The sequence below is a fragment of the Eptesicus fuscus genome, chromosome 23, assembly GCF_027574615.1.
Source record: "Eptesicus fuscus isolate TK198812 chromosome 23, DD_ASM_mEF_20220401, whole genome shotgun sequence".
In the NCBI taxonomy this organism is placed as follows: Eukaryota; Metazoa; Chordata; class Mammalia; order Chiroptera; family Vespertilionidae; genus Eptesicus; species Eptesicus fuscus.
The window spans coordinates 13,853,964-13,877,015 of NC_072495.1; the positions used below are offsets into that span (position 1 = coordinate 13,853,964).

General features: G+C 41.1%; 2 protein-coding genes across 6 annotated transcripts in view; one reads left to right on the plus strand and one right to left on the minus strand.

Annotated features, from left to right (window-relative positions):
* Nucleotides 1-9,925, minus strand: part of SIAE (sialic acid acetylesterase) — a 42,576-nt gene extending 32,651 nt beyond the window's left edge. For 3 of the 5 annotated variants that reach the window (XM_054712777.1, XM_054712776.1, XM_008142583.3), the window contains exons 1-2: nucleotides 9,277-9,352; nucleotides 4,827-4,988 (exon numbers count right to left, since the gene is read on the minus strand). In XM_054712777.1, coding sequence (XP_054568752.1) covers nucleotides 4,827-4,988; nucleotides 9,277-9,343 — 229 coding nt within the window. In that variant the 5' untranslated portion in view covers nucleotides 9,344-9,352. Of the gene's footprint in view, nucleotides 1-4,826; nucleotides 4,989-9,276; nucleotides 9,353-9,877 lie in introns of those variants that run through there. The other 2 variants (XM_054712774.1, XM_054712775.1) reach the window with 2 other exon arrangements.
* SPA17 (sperm autoantigenic protein 17) lies at nucleotides 9,513-21,932 on the plus strand. The gene is made up of 5 exons (XM_008142582.3): nucleotides 9,513-9,625; nucleotides 10,668-10,848; nucleotides 16,624-16,694; nucleotides 18,471-18,554; nucleotides 21,618-21,932. The coding sequence occupies exons 2-5, from the start codon at nucleotides 10,695-10,697 to the stop codon at nucleotides 21,756-21,758; spliced, it is 450 nt and encodes a 149-aa protein (XP_008140804.1). The 5' UTR covers nucleotides 9,513-9,625; nucleotides 10,668-10,694; the 3' UTR covers nucleotides 21,759-21,932.
* Nucleotides 21,933-23,052: the final 1,120 nt, after the last annotated feature.

The following is a 23,052-nucleotide window of genomic DNA, read 5'->3' on the forward strand; positions in this document are numbered from 1 at the left end:
AAGTTTTGCTGCCCAGCATTCATAAGGGAAGGGGGCAAAACATCAGGACAATACCATTCCACTATAGCCAGAGGAAGAGCGCCCCCTGCAGGAGGGAAGAGAACTACAACTAAGGCCTGAGCCTTATTCCTAAGCACTGGTCTGAGGAAACCTCTCAGCTGACTTGGAGACCTCGGAGAACTTCCTTCTGTTCTAGCCCTCAAGTTCTTTTAGTTTCTAGCTTTTACCCTCTCCCACTCGACCGAAAAATGAACGCTGATACAGTAATGAGTGTTAAGTTAACTGCCAGGCATGGCAGGGGAAATCGGATCTACTACAGAGAGGTTACTAATGGTCGAAGTAACTCAGAAACAATCCATTTAAAACAACGAGGACTGCCCAGCTGGCTCAGTGGTTGAGCAGTGACCTATGAACCAGGAGGTCATGGTTCAATTCTCCGTCAGGGCACATGCTCGGGTTGCAGGCTCGATCCCTAGTGTGGGGTGTGCAGGAGGCAGCTGATCAATGATTCACCATTGATGTTTCTATCTCTCTCTCTCTCCCTTCCTGTCTGAAAGCAATAAACATGTATTTAAAAAATAAAACAATGAGGATTTACTCCCAGGTAAGTATATACACAGGAGAGCAGCCACTGTGTAGACTGTTTCTCAGATCAAAGGCAAGGGTGGGATTATCAAGGCAGAAGCCACCTTGTTTCACAGGAGAAGTGATTAGTCCTTGGCCTGTTAGGCTAGGACTAGTTCAAGTGAAGCTCATCACAGGATGATGAAGTCCAGTTGTAGTTTTTAGAAACTGTGTGATCCAAATAGGTTGAGTCCAAATAATAAAACTGAGTCACCGGCCACAAAGACTTAACGTTCACTGTCCAGCTGACTTCCTGCAAATCCCGGGAGGCTTTCTGAGCAACAGTTGCTCTGGCTCCTTCTTCTGGGACCTAATTACTTGCCATCTTGTCACCTCTTTTCCCAATCCATTTGCAGGTTTCTGTAGATGTTCATCACATTCAAATCTCTGCTTCCTCAGATCTTTCTTCTCTCATCTAGGAAGTTTCATCTCCTTCCTTTGTAACACAGCTACTTAGAGTGTGCCAGGCACTCCATCCTGTAAATGACAACCTTCTCCACCCACCCACCGCCCCCCCCTCCGCTGTGACACCAACAAGAAAGCCTTGCAAACTGACTGGGCTTTGTGTTTCCATGTCTGACAGCATATCTGCTGGCCTATTTGCTGTTCTATTTTCTCTCCACATTCCAGCAAAAGACACAGGTAAAGAACACTCTCTCTCCATTTCCTCTGCATCTCCCCGACCAGCCCCCATCTAAACATGGGAAGAATAAACAATCAAAGGGGGGGAAAAAAACAAAAAACTAAAACAATTTGTCTGGAGACATGATTAGTCATGACGTGCTTTCTTTTTTTCTTCTTGCTATTCACATCAGATGTTAATTATTTTTCAGGTTGTTGTGCCAAATCTCAGAAGTCAAGAACAGAAAAAGGAAAACGATCCACAACCTTTCCCTTCCCACAAGGAAACACCTGGAGCTGGAAGAAACCACCCTGTTCACTTCCCACACCGAATCCTGGCGCTTCACCAGCTGCCAAATCACTTTCAAGATTTGTGGAAGTGACTTGGAGGTAAAGGAAGCTTTACCAGCCCCTTTCCTACCTGCATTTATTCTGTATAAAGTCCTCCACCACCACCAAATATAAATGTTAAAAACAACACACACAAAAAAACCTAAGTACTTGTTTGTCAATAAAACTGTTTATGCAAGTTATTTAAGCTGTAGTATGCTATGGCAGACACCCCCTGAGATGACCCCCCCTATAAGGCACACCCTTGTATAATCCTCTCCCCCTAAGTGCAGGCAGAATGTGTGATTTGCTTCCAACCAACAGAAAATGGCAAAGGGGATGAGATGTCATTCTCATGATTAGGTTACATTACATGGAAAGCATAAAGGGTTTTTATAGATGTAATTAAAGTCCTTAATCAGTTGACTTTAATAAAAAGGGTGATTATCCTGAGTGGACCTGACCTGATAAGGTGAGCCCTGGAAGAGTATCTAGAGCCCTGTATAGTATGGTTCAATGGTTAGAGCATTGGCCCATGAGCCAAAGGGTCACAGGTTCTAATCCCAGTCAAGGGCATGTACCTGGGTTGCAGGTTCAAGCCCTGGCCCTCATTGGGGCCCAGTAGGAGGCAACCAATTGATGTGTCTCTCTCACATCGATGTTTCTCTCTCTCTCTCTCTCTCTCTCTCTCTCTCTCTCTCTCTCTCTCTCTCTCTCTCTTCCTCTCTCCTTCCCTTCCACTATCTCTAAAGAAAAAAAAATCAATGGGAAAATTATCCTTGGGTGAGGATTAACAACAAAAAAAAGAGTATCTAGAGGTCAGAGGTGAAAGGAACCAAGATGTAGCCATGAATCCTACAGGCACAAGGAAATGAATCTGCCAGCAGCCTGGAGAGCTTGGAAGAGGCTCATTCCCCAGTTGAGCCTCTGGATGAGAACACAGCCCACTGATGCCTGGATTTCAGCTTGTGAGACCCTGAGAAGAGCACCCAGCTAAATAACAGCCAGGCCTCAGATCTACAGAAGTTGTGAGATAGCAAAGGTATGTTGTTTTAAGCATCTAAGTCTGTGATAATTTATTATGTAGCATAGAAAACTAGTATGCATGCTAACACTGCAACCAGGAACTTTTTCGTTTCTAAGTTAGAGACAATATATCTGTTTGCAGACACACCCTCATTTTATCATCCACATATGCATCCCCATGTGTGTCAGAGTGAGAGGATATATGCTAATGTCCCCTATTTTATTCCTGTGTCTGAATTACTATGCATCATTTGACAATTTGAATAGGCCCAGTACCTGACTATATTCCCAACCGTCCATCAGGTTTTAATTTTCCCAATGCTGTAGTGTCAGTCTGCCAGACAAAAACCTTTATGTTATTAAATTCCACTTTGCTGTGGGCACCTAGGGAATACAGGTAATAAGTTGTATATTAACAGAGATAGACAGTGGCAAACTGAGGCTGTCTGGCTGAAAAACCCCAGAGTCCTCATTGATATTTAAATAGACGTCAACCCTTAAACCCTGCAGTGTCTCCTTTGAGAAACATCTTCTTTCTGCCCCGTGGAATTTCCTACATATCTACCTTCTTTATTCCAAATAACATTTTATTCATTTTACCTCATAGGGCAGGACAATGCAAGATGCTATTGAAATAGGCTTGTGGATCTACACAAACTAAAAAATACCTTCGCTCTCTACCAAGCAGCTGTGGAAAGCCTAGCAAACAGATCTCCGCCCACCACCACCATCTTTCTCTCTTTTAGACAGAGGCTCCTTTGTAAGGCTGCTAATTCTCAACGTCTTGACCATCCTCACAGCAACTACCTTGGGTCAAACCTTCCCTGTCTAGTCCTTGAACATCACAATAGCCGGCTAACAGGTCCCACCACTTCTAGTCTGCTCGACCTCCAATCCATCTTCCACAGTGCTGCCAGGGTAATCTTTCTAATACACGAATCTGATTGTGTTATTCTGGGCTTAAAACCCACCCATCCAATACTTCTTAACAATGACAAACAAGCTTCCTTATACATCCAAACTTGTCTCCTGTCAACCAACACCAGTCACGTACCCCAGTGTTCCAGGCAAACCTCAATTAGCCATTTCTCCAATGACCCAAGCTCACGAGCGCCTCCATGCCTTTGCCAGGAGAGTCCCCCTGCCTGGTTTGCCCTACTTATCTTTCAAGATAAACCTTAGACTAAGTTAAGTATCCCCTACTCAGCACTCCCACAGCACCCGGTACTTCCCCACTGTGGCACTTCCCACACTTCCCAGTAATTGCTATTATTTTTCTGTCTCCTTGCCTAACCTATTAGCTTCATGAGGGGAGAGACCACATGTTTCGCTCATACTGTGTAACCAGTACCTAACACCGTATCTGCCACATAGTAGTCACTCAGTAAATACTGGAGTGATTGACTTAAATAACAATAATATCTATAATAACAGCAAACATGTATTCAGCACTTATCGTGTGCCAGGCACTGTTCTAAGTACTTCATATGTGCTAATTCATTTAAAACCCACATGATCTCAAATACTATTATCTCGCTTTACAAATAAATGAATTGTGACACAAGAGATATTAAATAACATGTCCAAGGTGATACAGCCATGAAGAGACAGAGCCAGGACCCGAGTCCAGAGAGTGAATTTCAGAGCCTGGGTTCTAACCACTCCTCCATGCTGCCTCTCCTTTCTATGTGATTCCGTTCAAACGCCACCTTCTATGTAAACCTTCCCTTACGGTCCAATCTGAGGTAGATGTTTCTCTTCCGTATCCCATGACACCCCATATATGCCTTCAGGACAGCAGTTATCGCACTGCACCATGTAACTCAGTGTCTGTTCCCATTATTCCATGAGCTCCTGAGGACAGGCACTTTTAGTCTTAATTTGTATGCTCAGTGCCTAGCACACGGTAAATAGCCTTTATGGATGGATGGATGGATGGATGGATGGATGGATGGATGGATGGATGGGTGGATGGGTGGATGGATGGATGGACGGATGAATGGATGGGTGGATGGATGGATAGATGGATGGGTGGATGGGTGGATGGGTGGATGGGTGGATGGGTGGATGGATGGATGGGTGGATGGGTGGATGGGTGGATGGGTGGATGGGTGGATGGATAGACGGGTGAATAACGGGAGAGGGAGAGTAAGCTTTCATTTTCAGATAATCCAGCAGGTGGCAGAAGAAGACAAACGCTACACAGAGAATGGGGGCTGCCGTACCTGTCACATGAGTCACTTTCTTCATGATGGTTTCCTGCTCTCGACAAAGAGTCACTGTCACTGTGGCTTCAGATATGCCATAGCCCCAAATCACTGCCCCTGCAGGCTCCTTCTGTAGCACCATGTAGTCACTGATGTATGACGCAAATCGAAAACCAGCACCTAGAAAATTCAGCAAACGGAAGAGCATCACCGGGAAGACTCATCGCTGCCTGAGTCTGGTTAAAGAGCAAGGAACATACGGTCTTTATACAAGGGAATTTGAATCTACCCAGTACTTTCAATCTTCCAAAACTAGATCTTATTCCTCCTAATGAGGTAAGCAGCATAACAAGAACAGTTTCCAACAAGAGACATCACAGGACAAGACCAATAAGGGAAACTCCAGGAGCCGAGGGCCGTGGTCGGCAAACTGCAGCTCGCGAGCCACATGCGGCTCTTTGGCCCCTTGGAGTGTGGCTCTTCCACAAAATACCACGGCCTGGGCGAGTCTATTTTGAAGAAGTGGCGTGAGAAGAAGTTTAAGTTTAAAAAATTTGGCTCTCAACAGAAATTTCAATCGTTGTACTGTTGGTATGTGGCTCTGTTGACTCATGAGTTTGCCGACCACTGGCCTAGGGCAACCAGTGTCCTACAGGCATTGTCCCCTTCAGAGCTCTGGCCTGCCTTTGCTCTCAGGCCTGGCCCTACTGCTTGGCTCTCTCCTCCCAAATCATTAAGATGCTCCTTTCATGCACCCCACAGATGGTGTTTATGAGAAGAAACCTCTTCCTTCCTCTACTTTCCATTCCCATTCCCACGCCCGAGGAGCAGGGAATGAAGAAGCCTGCCTCTCTCCAACACAGCCCTCTCTAATCTTTCCCCCCTTTCCACCCTACCAAGTGTGAATTTCCCTCAAATAATTCCCCTTATTATGGCTTTCTGACAACCCACGGAGAATGCTAAAGAAGCATTTATGAATATCTGCGACAAATCTGCTTCCTTTGAAGGTAAACTCAGATCAATGAAGATGCAAAAAAATAAAGTCCGTGAGAGTTAGAAGGTCACAGTGTCCTCACAGAGGTCTTTTGTCACCATTTTACCCATCTCACAAGCTAAATTATGCACAAGGAGCAAGAGAAAGAGCACTCGAAACTGTGGATTCTATTCTAGAGTCACTAACAAGACCGAACAGGAACTCACTCTAACAAGATCATTCCTATTTTTAACACCCAGCCTATATAGAAGTATTTCATTAGTAACAAGCATCTATCCACATTATCTCAGCGAGCTCCTCATCAAAACTTAAAAGGGGGGAAAAAAAACTTACATCTTTGTCTCAATAAAACAGACCCCCAAAAAATCCCTAGAAGAAAATAATTAACACTATTAAAAAAAATTTTTTAAAGGTTTTCAACAAAAATGATAGGCAGGCAAGAGAATCAGACCTAACAAGGTTGACATTTTCCTCCCTGGAAGCTACATACGATGATGGCCCCTCAGGCGATCCTTTAAGGAGCAGCACAGCTAATGGGGCCTCCTCCACAGACTCGGTGGCCTATTTGTCCCGCACTTCGAGTAAGAACCCGTCCCTAAACGTCCTCAGCTCTCTCTGATGAGTTCGTTCCATCACGAAGCCTACATGACAATCAAAGCTCCTGCAGAAGGCCCACTGGGCTGGAGCTGCGTGGCTTCCCGGAGCAAAGAGCTCTGAGAGACTGACTCCTGCACCCAAGGGGAATTGCATAAGCACAGCGGCAGCCTGCGGGAGGGGAGGCGAGAGGCACGTGTGTGGGAGGGCCCTGTCTTGGGTAGGTGCTTCTTATGGAACAAAACTGAAAACTAAAGGTCTAAAAGCTAAGGCGAGAGGGGGTGGAGGTGAAGGGATGGAGTGAGGAATCCGGCATATGAACGGGTGCAAATGGAGGGCTCCAGACGTGTGCAGCCGCCATCTGAGGCTGAAGGAAACACCTTTGCAAATCAGTCTGTCTTCTCCAACACGCACGCAATCAACCTCTTTGTGCATGACGCTAGTCTGAGTTAAAGAATGTTAGAGGTAGCCCGGCTGGCATGGCTCAGTGGTTGAGCATTGACCTATGAACCAGGAGGTCACAGCTCGATTCCCAGTCAGGGCACATGCCCCGATAGCGATTTCGATCTCCAGTGGGGGGGCGTGCAGATGACAGCCGATCAATGATTCTCTCTCATTATTGATGTTTTCTCTCTCTCTCTCTCCCTCTCCCTTCCTCTCTGAAATCAATAAAAATAAAAAGAATTTTAGAGGTAGAAAGATCTTTCACACCCAGAGTTTATAATCATGGTATTTACTGACCAGACGGAGACCCAAGTAGATTAGGTAATTTAAAAATATAGCTGGCATATTAATTCTTGAACTCAACAAGTATTTATTGATGCCTACTATGTGCTAGGCACCATTTAAGCATGGAGGATATAACAGTGGGGGGGTGGGAGGGGGGAGAAGGACAAAATCCTTGCCAGCAGGAAGCTTACACTCTATGAATTCACTTACTTGTGGCAGGTACTGTGCTAAACACACTGCAGACATTTTCTTTGGCCCCAAATCGCACAGGTAGTTTATGACAGGACTAGAAATCAAGCCACTTGATTCCAATGTTACTACAACTTCCACTCGGCCACAGTTCGAAGCTGGTGGTAAATCAAAGGTCATATTCCCTGTCCTTCTAAAGCTTACGTTCCAAACTGAGTGACCAGTGGAACACTTCAAAGGGATGGAGCAATGAACAGAACAGGAGGCTAAGGAAGGAGGCAGGACTGGTCAGTGTTGGTCAGACAAGAAACGTAGGCCTAAGATTTTAATTTTTTTTTTTTTTTTTAGGTTTTCAATTTTTCCTTCATTTGGATATTAGATTTAAAAAAACAACACACACACAGGAATCAGTGTTCTGGGGAAGAGACCATCATTAAAAGTAGACTGAGCCCTGGCCAGTTTTCCTCAGTAGTTAGAGCATCGGCCCACGGATTGAAGGGTCTCGGGTTCGATTCCCAGAGCCACTCCATTTGACTTTCTCACGTAGATTTTTCTCTTTCTCTCTCTCCACCCCTCCTCCATCCCTTCCACTCTGTCTGAAAATCAATGGAAAAAATATCCTCGGGTGAGGATTATAAAAAAAAGTAGACTGAAGAAATTAGGACAGTGAGGAACTGGTGGGTGCACGTGGGAGGAACACCCAGGGAATCTCAATAAAACTGGCAGCATTCTAGCTCTTAAGTTGGGCTGAGCACCCATGGGTGCTCATTTTATTGTTTCATGGTGACATATATTTTTGTACATCTCAAATATTACGTGATAAATATGAACACAGGGAAATGATTTGAAGGAAAGAGTTCAGGATGTGCAACCAAATGAAGAAGGAAAAGTCAAGAGTATCAATCAACGAAAAAGAGTCCGTGGTAATGAAGATGATGTAATGACATGACCTCAAGGCAGAGATAAAATACAGATATCCAAGTTAGCAGCCTTTAACAGAGAAAACGGATAGAATAATGGCCCCACTCTCCTCTTTACCTTCTTTCCACATCATATGCTAGATGCAGAGGCCACTGTGCGAGGCTGAGAGAGATAAAGGTTAGCTTACACGTTGGTTGAACCCAGGAAAAAGCACCTATGGGCTGCAGCTTGTCTGAATCGGGTGACTTATTGGGTTCTTAGGAAGAGCAGCGGTCATTTTCTGCACTCCATTCTCCCACCTCAACTTTCATTTCTCGACAGGGGTCTCTGTGGCCCACTAGTTGAGTGTTTGAAGGGAGAAAAACAGGTCCAGCATTATCGCTTTCACTTCGCACAAGCAGACAGACCTGGTGTTTCCACAGTTGTGGCCCAGTGTCCAGCCTTGTGTGTTCAAATGGCAGGGTCTGACTTGGACAATAGTCAGGGAGTCGCCCTCCTCCCCAATGCCGCGCATATTATCCCCCACCAGTATCTGCAAGCTGCTCCAGAAACCAAAGCTGGGCCTTAAATATTCTGAGCCAGTGAGGGAGTGGTACTTCACAGCCCCATCGCCACTCCAACTAGTAACATTTAATTCCTGGCCTAAAGCAAACCCTCCCTCGGGTTCCACTGAGAGGTCTGCACTGAAATGGTTTGCATGACTCTGGGCACCTGTTTCCAAATATAATAACTTGCTTCCTCTCCCCGCCCCCTCCCCCCACCCCCAATTCGAGCTCCCTAGCAGTTATTCAAAGACCCCGTGGGCCACCCCACTCAGATAAACCCAACTCTCCATCTGCCCTACGCGCTGGACGGGATGGAGGAAGCGGAAGGGCAGGAGCTATATAGCCCAGCGGAACTAGCAGTCCAGGCCTGGCTTGGAGACCCCCCCTTCCCGGCCCTTGAGAGGGGTTGCGGGTGGGGGTCCTGCCTGCGAGCACGCGGGAGGTCGGAGCCCGCGTCCGCTGACGGGCGGGGTCGGGCCCAGCCAGGCCACCTCACCTGCACGCATGTGGGCCCGCAGGACTAATGGCAGCAACAGCCCCACGGCAACCCCCAGGGCCACCATGCTCGCTAAGTTCCGTCTCCTCGCGCGGGCCACGCAACCCCGAGCCAGGCGGGGGCGGGGTCTGTGACGGGCGGGACCTGGAGTGGGCGTGGCCGTGGGCGGGGCCATCTGACCCCCACCCTTCCGGGCCGTGCCGTCCGCGAAGCCGTCTGCGGCCGCCCGAGAGGACGCCCCTCGTCCCTTCTCGGCCGCCGTAGTGGAGTAAAAAAAAAAAAAAACGGTTCCTCAGCAACGAGAACAAACAACTGGAACCACCGGCACCAGCTCTGGGAGAACCAAGAGGTGAGGCGGTTTACCCCAGTTCCTCTCGAAAACCGAGACCTCGCCCTCTCCCTTCGCCTCTCGTATTCTCTCCGGATCCCCGACACATTCCGGGAACCCGGGCAGACGGGAGGCCGGCAGCCGTTGTGAAGTCCCGGGTCCTCGACGTGCGGCCCCCGCCCACCGCCCTCCGCTCCTCGGATCGGGCTTAGGGGCACTCAGATCGGGTCAGGGCCTCACCAGTCCGTTTGGCAGCCTCAAAGGATTCCATACCTCATCTCCGGGTCCTTCGAAAAAGGGGGTGAAAGAAACCTCCACCGATCGGGCCTCGTGAAACCGTCCAGTCCCCCACGGAGACCCCCGCCCCAGCTCCGGCCTTACCCGGCGTTAACCGTCACAACAGGCCGGGCCTGAGCGGATTTTGCAGACTCCGTCGCCCAGGCCGCGCGGGTGGACAGCTGTCCTTAACCCAGCCCTTGGATTCCTAGACGGGAAGACAGGACCTGGTCGAGAGAGAAAACCAGAAAATATAAGAATCCCAGACCTTGGGAGGCTGGGATTGCAAAATCCTTGACCGCCCGCCCCATTCCAGGGAAAGACTTAAGTGTGAAACGTACTCATTTAACAAATTAGAATAATTTCTAGAACCAGGACCTGGTCTGACTTTTTAAACAATTTTTTTTTTAGACCCTAAACAGGGTCTTTTCGGCAATTTATGGTGAAGTTTTAGCAACCATTCTCTCTAAGTTCCTGTGAGATGGCAAAACTTACTCTGACCTTTTAAATAGAAAGAAAAAGTACTTAGTATTATAGTGAAAATCTGTGATTTTTTTGTAATGAAAATAACGATCTATTAAATCTGTATTTGTAATATTCTAATTAATAACGATGCATTGTTAATGACGAATTCAAAACTCTTCAGAGCAAATGGATGGACTTGGTTTGTGTTGGGGGGAAATACTGAAGGCCAGGAAGTTTGGTAATCAGAAATAATTTGTTGCCATAGTTGTGATTATATAAGTATAATCAGATTTAAAGACAGTACTCTTTGATGAATCTCCAGGTACCATAGGCAGTTCCTTCCAAGAAGATGTCGATTCCATTCTCCAACACCCACTACCGAATTCCACAAGGATTTGGGAATCTTCTTGAAGGGCTGACACGTGAGATTCTGAGGCAGCAACCGGACAATATACCATCTTTTGCAGCAGCATATTTTGAGAGTCTTCTAGAGAAGAGAGAGAGTAAGCTTTAAAAAAAAATAGGCATTTAAAAAAAAAGAGAGAGAGAGACTTGTTTATGGTGAAACTTGCTTAAGACCATCCCTATTCCTCAGGAAGCCTTGTAGCTTCATCGCAGTTCTTGGTGTTTGAAACAACATACGCCTTTTTGGCAGGTTCTCTCAAATCACATTATTTCACGTTATTGAAGATGACCAGTTATTACCCAGACCTTCTTGGTTACACACTGGGTGGAAGGTGACCCCACGAGGTCATTTAGGATAGCTCACCATTTCCCAGCAGGCTGTTCCCATACACCCAAGGCAGTGGACTATCTGTTCTCACCGGGAGGAGAGTTTGTGCTTTTCTTTACATTTTTGCTCTTTTTACTTGAAGGTATTATAAGTATGGTAAAAAAAAAAAATAATCCTACACGCCTTAGATTATATAAACTGGTATTTGCTGAGGGATCTGAAACTGTCTTATAATAAAGGCACGGAGAAAAAGTGCTTTGAAAAGTGAACTTCCATTCTCCCAAGGTTCCATCCTGCTCAGAGACTAAGATTCAGGCTAACCTGACTCTCTAGTTGAGAGCCAAAGCAACTTCTTCACTTTCATAAATGAAATTTCCAGATTCCCCGCCTTGAAGGTTCATGACTATCAAGACCCTACCTAATGGTCAAAATGGGGATTATTACAGCTATAATTGTCTACATAAAACGTGTAACTAGAGCCACGGTTTTAATATAAGCTATTATCATTACTTTTGATTACAGTATTCCAACAGGGTGGTAAAGGTGCCCAGAGAAACCACAAATAAATAAACATTCAATTTTAAATCTTTTTAGAAGGAGGAAACACAAGGCTTGAATTGAAACAACTCCCATACACACTGCATAGCTCTCCTCCCCTGTCTTCTTTGCTGTACCCTGGCAGAGCTCAACATCTCTGCCAGTTTCCTGAATGTTGCTGACCTTTTCCATATCCAGTCACTGAATATTTGTTGCACAATCTGAAACTTAAGTGCCACTAAAAAAGCTAGGGAGAGAAATCCTTTAGGGTAGCAAACATTAATTTTGTTGTTATAACTTTATTTTATAAATTAATGAGTAAAATGTCTTTAGTCATTTATTTAAATTTAGACCTTGAAAACATCCTATTACAAAACATTTGAGTCATTGTTACTGGATCATGATAATTAAAGCAATTGGTGATTCAGAGTAATGGTCTCAGAATACTAACTCAAATAAAAATGGGTAAGACTATTTGAAAATTTTGAAAAAGTTTTAAGCATCATACCCATTCTCACTCATGTAACCAAAGCTGAGTTTTCTAACTGATACAAGTATTAGGATTTAGTCTCTCCAAGTGGGAAGAATAAAGTCCTCTAAGCCAGTCTCTCACACAGTGCAAGAATTTCCTTACCAGCATTCCTCATAGGTAATTACTAGTCTTAATTTTTATTTTTGTGACAGGAAGTATGTTAGTAAATTAAATAAGTGGCATCTTAAAATCACTAGACAAAAGGTGATATAATAATGATATAATAAAGATGGAAAAAGTTAAAATTTGATCTATTCCTTACATGATACACCAGGATAAGTTCCAAATTGATCAAATATTTAAATATTTTTAAATGAAACCTACAAATACTAGAAGAAAATGTGGATAAATTTTCTCTATAACATAAAGGAGGGGGAGGGGACTGCTAACCAAGTTGCTATAATTACTTAAAAATCCGAGAGCAATTAGGGAAAAGATGGAGATAAAATTGACAATATTACATGACAAAAAATGCCGTAAGGAAAATAAAACTACAATGACAAACTGAGAAAAAAATGTTTGCAATTTATATCTCAACTGGTTTATCAACCTAATAAATAAACAGCTTGTAAAAACAGTGAGAAAAAAGCCCAACAATGCTATATAAAAAAAATGGGCAAGTGATATGAGTTTATACAAAAATAAATGCAAATGGCCCTGGCCAGTTTGGCTCTGTTGAGTACCATCCCATGCACCAAGAGGCCACTGGTTTGATTCCCATTCCAGTCACATGCCAGTAGGGGGCATGCAGGAGACAGCCAATGGATGTTACTCTCTGCATCTCATTCTCTTAAATCTATTAAAAAATATTTTAAAAAATAAATGCAAATGGCCCTTAACATATAAAGACCTACTTAAATTAACCCATAATAATAGAGGCCCATATCAAAACTATACTGCGGTACCACCACCCCACCACCAGGACCTACTCATCAGATTGGCAAAAAGCTAAAAGTTTGCCAATTCCAGTTTGATACAATCCCAAGGAGGGGAAATTCCACTTCTTTACTTGTCATTGCATTGTTATTTGAGGAAGCAACCCAAATACCCATAATAGGTATTTATTGAATAAACTAGAGTACATCTACACAATAGGATAATATACAGCTTGAAAAAACGAGGAAGATCTCTATATGTTGCTATGGAGTGATCTTCAAGATATATTAAGTGAAAAAAGTAAGCTGCAAAAAGTATGTGTAGTATGCCATTATCTAATAAAGGAGTGTTGATATGAATACATAACTGTTCATTTATATTTTAAATCTTTTAAAATGACATTTACCTCTAAAGAGAGAAGGAACAGAGTGGTGGGAACAAGATAGAAACTAGAGTTCTCTGTATATATTTTGAGTTCGAAATCATAAATGTTAACATAGTTACAAAATAGAATAAAATTTAAAAATTGTTAATTTCTAAAATTTAGAAGCAAAGTGCAACAGACAAACCTAACTAGTATTGAATGGATAGCATAACCACACAGATACAAATTATTTTCAGTGACTTTATGACGCAACTAGGACCCAGTGTGCAAAATCGCGCAAGACCCAGACCCAGTGTGCTGTGGGACCCAGCATCAAGTCCCGCCGGCACCGCCAGATGCAGCATCACTTCACATCCTGGTGACTGGTCGTAACGCTGTAACGACCACTGGGTTTTTATTATGTAGATAATTTGTACATCCCTGATGGCTATAGCCTTAAAACAAAATGAATTTTAACATATCTTAAATTATTTTTAGTAATTCTCTTAAATAATTTTTAGTAATTAATTTTAGTAATTCAATTTTTAAATTTTATTCTATTTTGTAACTATGTTAACATTTATGATTTCGAACTCAATTATTAATATTATAATATAGTTATCCCATAATTATTTTTTACAATTGTAGGACATAGCAATTACTAAAAGAATTACTAAATTCTGGGTCCTAGTTGCGTCATAAAGTCACTGAAAATAATTGTATCTGTGTGGTTATGCTATCCATTCAATACTAGTTAGGTTTGTCTGTTGAACTTTGCTTCTAAATTTTAGAAATTAGTATTGAATGCTATCCATTCAATACTAGTTAGGTTTGTCTGTTGAACTTTGCTTCTAAATTTTAGAAATTAACAATTTTTAAATTTTATTCTATTTTGTAACTATGTTAACATTTATGATTTCGAACTCAATTATTAATATTATAATATAGTTATCCCATAATTATTTTTTACAATTGTAGGACATAGCAAATAAGTAACTCCTACTGTAATTAGGAATAAGATTTTTAATGTAAGAAAAATGATTTACAAATATAAAGTTGATAAGATCCTGTAATCCTAAATTTGAATTGAAAATGCAAAATATAAAACATAAAAATAAAGTTATCTATAATAATAAAAGAGTAATATGCTAATTAGATCAGATATCCTTCCGGATAACCTTCCAGATGAAGCTGGGGCTGCGAGGGCTGAGGCAGCCGCCGCCATTGCCTCGGGCTGAGCCCCTTGCATGAATTTTGTGCATCGGGCCTCTAGTATAAATATAAAAATAAATGTATTATGTATATAAAAAAGTAAATAAAATCCTGTAATCCTAAATTTGAATTTAAAAGTATCAGTGTGACCTCATGATATATATATATATATAATTATTATATAATATATACATTTTATTTTATTTTTAAATAAAAGAAGTGCCCTGGCTAGTTTGGTTCAGTAGCATGTTGACCTATGAACCAGGAGGTCATGGTTCAATACCCAGTTAGGGCACATGCCCGGGTTGTGGGCTCAATCCCCTGTGGGGAGCATGCGGGAGGCAGCTGATCGATGATTCTCTCTCATTATTGATGTTACTATTTCTCTCTCCCTCTCCCTTCCTCTCTCTAAAATCAATAAAAACATAAAATATAAAATGTGTTTTTTTAGTTCCATACATTTTCATAAAAGGCCTCAAAACAAAGACCAACCCAGTACCAGTAAACACCTGGCCCCGACACTATAGGCTCTACCTACCCTTTTCCCAGGAAACAGGCTTCGTGGAGAATGAGGTAATTTCTTGAACTGGGCAGGAAATACGAAGAAGAGCCTGAACATCTTGCCATCCCAGAAAATAAGGAATCTGTCAAGGATTACTAGAGTTGTTTCCAAAGGACCCAAGAGCATCTAAGAACCCAAATAAGCCCCTACTGGACAGTTTTGGATAACTGGAGCATCAATAAGAATAATAAATGTGCTCTAGCCGGTTTGGCTCAGTGGATAGAGCGTTGGCCTGCGGACGGAAGGGTCCTGGGTTCAATTCCAGTCTAGGACATGTACCTTGGTTGCAGGCTCCTCCCCAGCCCGGGTCTGGTTGTGGCTTGTGCAGGAGGCAACCAATCGATGTGAGAGAAACATATTTCTCTCTGTCTTTCCCTCTCCCACTCTCCAAAAATCAATGGAAAAATATCCTTGGGTGATGATTAAAAAGAATAATAAATGTAATGAATTGAAATTCGTCCAATTTGTTAAATATTCATGAGTTCATAATGGTAAAAAAAATAAAAATAAAGAAGCTCCTTAAGAAAATCCTAAGGAACCCACTGATTATTGTGAAAATTAGTAAATAAAGTAAAAAAAACCTTTAACTTACCTTTTCAGTAAGAACTGTATTTCAGGGTAACCAAATAATTGATGAGGAAAAGTGTTTTTTTGTTGTTGTTGTTTTTTATTGAGTACCTCAGAAATGAAGTAATAATAAAATTAGAACCCTGCCATTATGCAACACCTGAAGAAATTATCTAAGGAATCATCATCAATGGGTCCATAAAAATTATAAAGACAATCAGATACTATGTATCTCCTGACAGTATTACACTGCACTACCTATATTCTTGCCCAAAACAATCAGACCTGAATCAGATCGAACTGTAGATCTAACTAGCAGTCTATAGAAAGTTCAAAGGCAGAGGAACTTGTTAAAAAGCATCATGGGAATGGAATAAAAACTATTTAAACTATGGAAAACTCCAAAGGAAAATGACCCAATTTCATCAACAAATAAATTGCAAGGAAAAAATATGGGGTGGGAGGTAGGGAGCTTTCAATGAGCAGAGATGTAAAAGACAAAATGTTCTCATCCTTCACTTTTCCAAACCTCCTTACTATTTAGCATTTGTATACATTTTTCTGTGTTTACTAATTCATGCTTATAAGTTTCTATACTTATATTTAAGTATTGGCATTTGTTTTCTCTCTCTCTTTCCCATTTTGTTATAAATTTTGTGAAGGCAGTTTTTTACTGCCTTTCTAAATATACCCAATGGCTCATCTAATGTTTAATTCATCAGCATATATTTAATGATCACTGGTTATATCTGCAGTGCTAAGCTATGTATAACAGCAATAAGACTTTCAACTGGCATCAATGAACCTGTGATTTGAAAAGCTTATTTTGTGTTACTTTAGATTTACTTTAATGAACTCAAAATAAATCCAAAATTATTATATTTTTATTATTTAGAAACCAACTTCGATCCAGCAGAATGGGGAAGTAAGGTGGATGACCGCTTCTATAACAACCATGCATTCAAGGTATGGTCCTGTGAAACTAATGGATTTGGTTATTTCTTTTCCCTGTCTCCAAAGCAGAGATTATTGGGATCTCCCCAGACTCATATAAATTGTGAGAGGCATCCAAAATATCTTATTAAAGCTTCTTAATTGTAATGTTCTTTCTGATGAGACATTCTTTTCTAAAGTATCTGAATCATACCAGATACATAGTTTAAATTTAAAGATGATCAACAGGAAGAATGTAAACGAAGTTATAGAATAATTAGTCTCATTTATTCAAATTTTATTGGGCTTCAGTGCTTAGCAGTCGCAGATGATAAGTATTGTTGAATTAATGAATGATATTTCATAAAATAAAACACTTCGTCCAATTATTTCATTGTCATTGCACTTTACAAAAGGCTGAATAGAATTAAAGATGGTAATGGTAGATAGAATTTTCTGTATAAAGCTAATCTGTTCAGAGATTGAACCTATCTTCTCTTTACTAGCATTCTTAGAACCAGTCTTTCTCAACCTAGGTTCCTTAAAATAATTAAGTCCTAACTAGAAGGCACACATTTCATGTAAGGAATCAATGTCTTTCCTTTGTATCAAGAATGTTTCATCATTTCACCATAGTTAATGCATCATTTTGGAGAGAATTGAGACAATAACTACTTAAAATATTCTGTGTTCTGTGGGCCAGATAAGAAATACTGGTTGAGAAAAGCTGTGTGGAACACAGCATCATTGGCATCAACTAAGAACTTGGTAGAAATTCATTCAGTCTAGGACCCTACCACAGGTCTACAAATCAGAAGTTGAATTTTAACAAGATCCCCAAAGGTAAAATTAAAGTCTGAGAAAGCACTACTCTAGACAGCTGTGATAAACCATTAGCCACAAAGCACCCACACATACTTGAATGAAAAGGAATTAACACAGTTCAAGTTTTGATGGTGTTCCACAGTAGATTTGGGGAATTTCCTGGGGAAATATCTGTCACCTATTCCATGAGTTCAGAAGTGAGTTTCCATCCATTTGTGCCTGCCAGATAAGATAAATGTTCTGTTTATTTCCATTTAACTAGATTCTCTGTGTTCATGCTTTATTGGAATCAAAGGAAAATGTTGAAAATTTTAAAATATTGGTGCTATATCAGCTATTTCTTCTCTTTTGAATTCTAAAGACTTTATTTGATTAGCCTATTTGTCCTTTCTATTTTATGGATTAAGGAAACTATTCCCATAAGCTGGGAATTAGCGATGTCTCTATTTTGGAAAAAGATTCCATAACCATGTAAAAGCAGGCAGAGCTGGCTTCCCTTTTTCTATTTAAATCATCCCCCACAACAAAACTTACTCTTTTGACTTAGATTTAAATCAACAACAAACTTCATTAAAAAGTCAACTGGATTCCACACTATGCAACACAATGACATTTATTTTGTTTCTCTTTTAGAAACCATTGGCACCTCTTTATACTGTTCAGGATTCATTACAGCATCTTATCAACTTTTAGTATAAGACAATAGCTTGTTTTGAATATAAAACAATGTCAAATGCTTTCCAGAAGCCAAAAAAGCAAACATTTTTTACCAATTCCTTCATCTTTAATACTTACGCATAGTCCCTTGAGAGTTTTCATTTATTTGTTCTTTTTCCACCCATTTTCCTTGTTAAAAATCAGTATGTATTTAATTACCACTTCTTCTCAACAATTTTAAGTAATATTTCATTGCCTTTAAGCAGCTTGATCCAAGACTACTATTTTTTGAAATATTGCCTATTTGGTCCTCTCCCCTCTTCCCAGGAGCAAGAACCAGCTGAGAAAGAAAAGTCTCAGGCAGCTGAGAAAGAAATGTCTCAGAAAGTGGAGACACCAGACACACCCTTAGTAAGTTAAATTTTCCATGCACTATTGGAAAGAATATGACTCAATTTTATAATCATACTCTAAATATGAATCTAGTCTATCATCCATGTTAAAATTGTGATTTTGCTTTCTAGATAACTAGCATCAGTAATAAACTAACTGGTGGATCATTTTTAGTCATGCCTCTTATAAAGAAAAATTCATTCTTCCCTTTAAAAATAAAATCTTATTTCCCAAGATTATCAACAGATGGAAAAATCTCCTCAAGGGGAAGAACAGGCAGAACTCACCAGCCTCATGCTTGACCCTTCAGATTCACTTTCCAATTTGGGAGCTTTTCGCTCAGTGATGATGTTACACCACACAGTGGCAAAGGTTCCGAGATGACAAAGGAAACTCAGAGGGAATTATGCAACCAAATGAAATGGCTTTACGCAATGTGTCTTGCCTTCCATGCATTGCCCCCTACAAAAACGACTTCCTGCCTGACAGCCCACATCTAAGTAGGGGACCTGGGTAGATGCCTATATGAGTGCTGTATTCCCCGGTGCGCTAGAGCCAGCTTTCACCTTTCGGGAGAGGATAGTGTACATCTCTCCACAACCCTGTGCTTGGTAATGTCACTTCGGTAGCTTGAAATCAGCCATAGGAGGAATATTAAGACCATGACAAATGGAATGAATCAGGACTTTTTTTTTTTTCTTTCTGGAGAGCCAGTTTTTAAGCATTTACCAGCATATCACTGTCTATAATTTTCATAGTCCAGACTCAAGAGGACCATGCCTAGTGAGAAAGAAGAGCTCACTCTCCCCAATACTGAAGGCCAAACTTTTAAGTTCCTTTTCATGTCCCAGTTGGTTATCCAATAATTGACACCTAAAATAGATATCCCCTCAAGGAATACCTTACTTCCTGCCCAGTAGGGCATAACTTTTCCCTATAACCTTTATAAATTATTCCAGAATTATATCAGTGCAACTTAGCCTAACATTGGCACAAGACGCAGAGGGAGATAGGGAAAGAAGGGAGTTTGGTTTCCTTACCTCTTCGCTAGGTGCCCTTTCACAGCTTTTCATGAGTCTGAGCTGGGATCCCATTGATTTCCAACCTCAGGATAATTTACTTGCCCATATTGAGCCATCATCTCAGAGGACTTTATACCATTTTGTTTGCATTTAAAAGTTTAAGAGCCCTAGCTGGTGTGGTTCAGTGGTTGGAGCGTCCACCTATGCACTGAAGGTCACAGGTTCAATTCCTGGTCAGGGGCACATACCTGGGTTGCAGGTTCAATCCCCAGCCCCTGGTGGGGGCATGTGTGGGAAGCAACCAATCAATGTGTGTGTCTTACATCAATATCTCTCTCTCTTCCTCCTTCTTTCCCCCTCCATCCCTCTCTCCTCCTCCCTCCCTCTCACATCATTAAAAGTCAATGGAAAAAAATATCCTGGAGTGAGGATTAACAACAACAGAAATAAGAGCTAGCTTTGCCTCATTATTGTAATAGAGGGAGAGGAGAGTCTGTCAGTAGGAGGCTGAGTAAATAAATCAGTGCCACCAATACAATGTAATACAATGGCGTCATGCGGAAAAAAGAATGAGCAGAGTTATATCCTGAATAATAACATAGATGAAGAGAACCAAGATATGTTGTTAGATGGAAAAAGTAGTAACAGAACATTGTGAATAGCATAAGCTCATTTTTAAAACAAAAGGCATACATGTACCCATATGAATACTTTGTCTATTGATAAATTTTGGAAGAATATATACACTCAACCCATAATAATAGTCACCTCTTAGGGGTAGGATTTGGGAAAGGGGAGAAAACTTTCACTACCAGGGATAAGTTTTTAAATGTATCACTTTTATAATTTAAAATATTAAAACCTATTGAATTATACACTTTAGATCTATGCATTTCACTGTCTGTAAGTTGCACCTAAATTTAATAAACAAACCAAAAGCTAGATACAAAAGTTAAACCAGCCCTAGCCAGTTTGGCTCAGTGGATAGAGCCTGCGGACCAAAGGATCCTGGGCTCGATTCCCGTCAAGGACATGTACCTGGGTTGCAGGCTCTTTCCCTGGTCGGAGTGCATGCAGGAGGCAACCAATCAATGTGTTTCTCTCACATTGATGTTTCTCTCTGTCTTTCCCTCTCTCTTCCACTCTCCCTAAAAATCAATGGAAAAATATCCTCGGTTGAGGATTAACAAAAAACACCCACAAAAGTTAAATCAATCATACTAAAGCTGACATTATAGGACTAAGTAGGTTTCTCTCTGACACTCTAAATGTGTGCTTTTCGTTAGCTAGTTATTGAGAAATTAAGAAATTAACACTTCAATTCATCTTATGTAATCATGATTATTTTGAAACAGCACATTTGCTATTCTTCTTGACATTTTTACCATGCTTCAAGGATTCTTACTTATCCCTCCTCCCCCCAAAAAATGTTATTGCTCAGGAAACTGTTAAATAGGATCTATTTTGGAGGGAAAATGTTGGCAACGATGATTTAATATACAGACGTATTAAAGAATGACAAAACACAATGCCTGCTATTTGGGCATTTACCATTTGGTACATAGACAACGTGACAATATATATATATATATATATATACATATATATATATATACATATATTTATTTATTTATTTATTTATTTATTTATATAAAATTCCCTCAGGAAGCAACATATCTCGATTGTTACATCCCTAAATTGATTAAACATATGCACTATTTTTTTGTATGCATTCTTTTTTATGGCATCAAAATACTGTATGGGGCCCTGGATGGTGTTGCTCAGTTGCTTGGGAGTTGTCCTGTGCACCAAAAGTTTGCCGGTTTGATTCCCAGTCAGGGCATGTGCCTGGGTAGAAGGTTCGATCCCCCGTAGGGGACATGCAGGAGGCAGCCAATCCATGTACCACTCTCACATCACTGTTTCTCTCTCTCTCTCCCCTCCCCCCTCTCTGAAAATCAATAAAAATATTTTTAAAAATAAAATTTAAAAATTAAAAATCTTAAAAAAAAAATACTGTGTAGGATGTTTACAGTCTCTTTTTCTCCTTTCCATGCAGGAATCTCCTGATGAAGATAAGGAAAAAGAGGAGCTGGCTGCTGTCAAAATTCAAGCAGTGTTCCGGGGACACTTAGCCAGAGAGGAGGTGAAGAAAATGAAACAAGATGAGCCTGAAGAGAAAACACAGGAAGACAACTGAGGAGACTGGTTTTGCCCCCCCAGAAAACATGAAAAAATAATTCAAATCCATCAACCATGTTGTGATTGTCGTTTTTTTTCTTCCTAAGGGAGATTGGATGTAGTGGAATAACATTGGCTGCTGTTGTGAAAATCTGTCATCAGCATTTGTTTAATAAACATGCCATTGAACACATGCTCTTGAAGATTTCTCTGAGATCATAAGTCTTATTTATACTTCTCCGAGTCTATGTATAGAGACCCTTGGAATTAGACCTGGAATGTATGAGTTTTCAGAGATCTCAGAGGTTATGTGATCTAACCATTACCTAATGAACAAGTCCTCTCTACCACATCCCTAACAACAGTCTTTTAGCTCCTGTTTCATGCATAGTGATAGAGAATCTCACTGTCTTTCGAGGGTAGTCCAGTTAATTTTAGAATAACTTGAATTATTAGAAGATAAAGCTGAGTCAAAAATCTGCCTCCTTATAAGTTTTCATCTGGCATGCCTGCATTCAATCATTCATTAAAAACTGTATTGAGCAGAATTCATGTGCTGAGGTTTGGTAGTGAATATCTGTTCTTACATTTATGCAGCTGACAGTCTTTTATTATCTTGCTCTCCAGAATGACACAGAATAAGACTAATGCATCATATTTGAAAAAAACGAAAGCTATCATAACATCATAAATACTCTCTTCTTCAGCTAAAACTTCCGACATTTCTTTTTTTTATATATTTTTTTAATTGATTTCAGAGAGGAAGGGAGAGAGGAGAGAGAAACATCAAAGATGAGAGAGAATTATTGATCAGCTGCTTCCTGCATGCCCCCTACTAGGGATGGAGCCCACAACCTGGGCATGTGCCCTGACTGCGAATCAAACTGTGACCTCCTGATGCATAGGTTGACACTCAACCACGAAGCCACACCAGCTGGGCCTCCCACATTTCTTTAATGTAGAAATGGTAATACCTTCATCACAAAATCACAAACTTCGGCAAACCAAGCCTGGTGCCTTATGTTTAGAAAGTTCAGTCTCTCCTTTTTGAGGCCTCCTAACTCCTGAATATTCAAGAAACTGCAAGGCTCATGTCTTACACCAAAAGATACAGTTCCTTTCCCAAAAGAAAATGGAGAGAAAGCAGACTCTCACCATATAATGCTGTTGCCTTCTACCACAAAGATGCAGCCTCGTCAGGCAGACTGACGCGGTGTCCTGGCTGGTTCAGGTTCCTGTCTGCACTACATTGGATGTCCCAGGCGTGAGTTCTAGCATTATACCTCTCTTAGTTCACAGTCACACGGCCATTG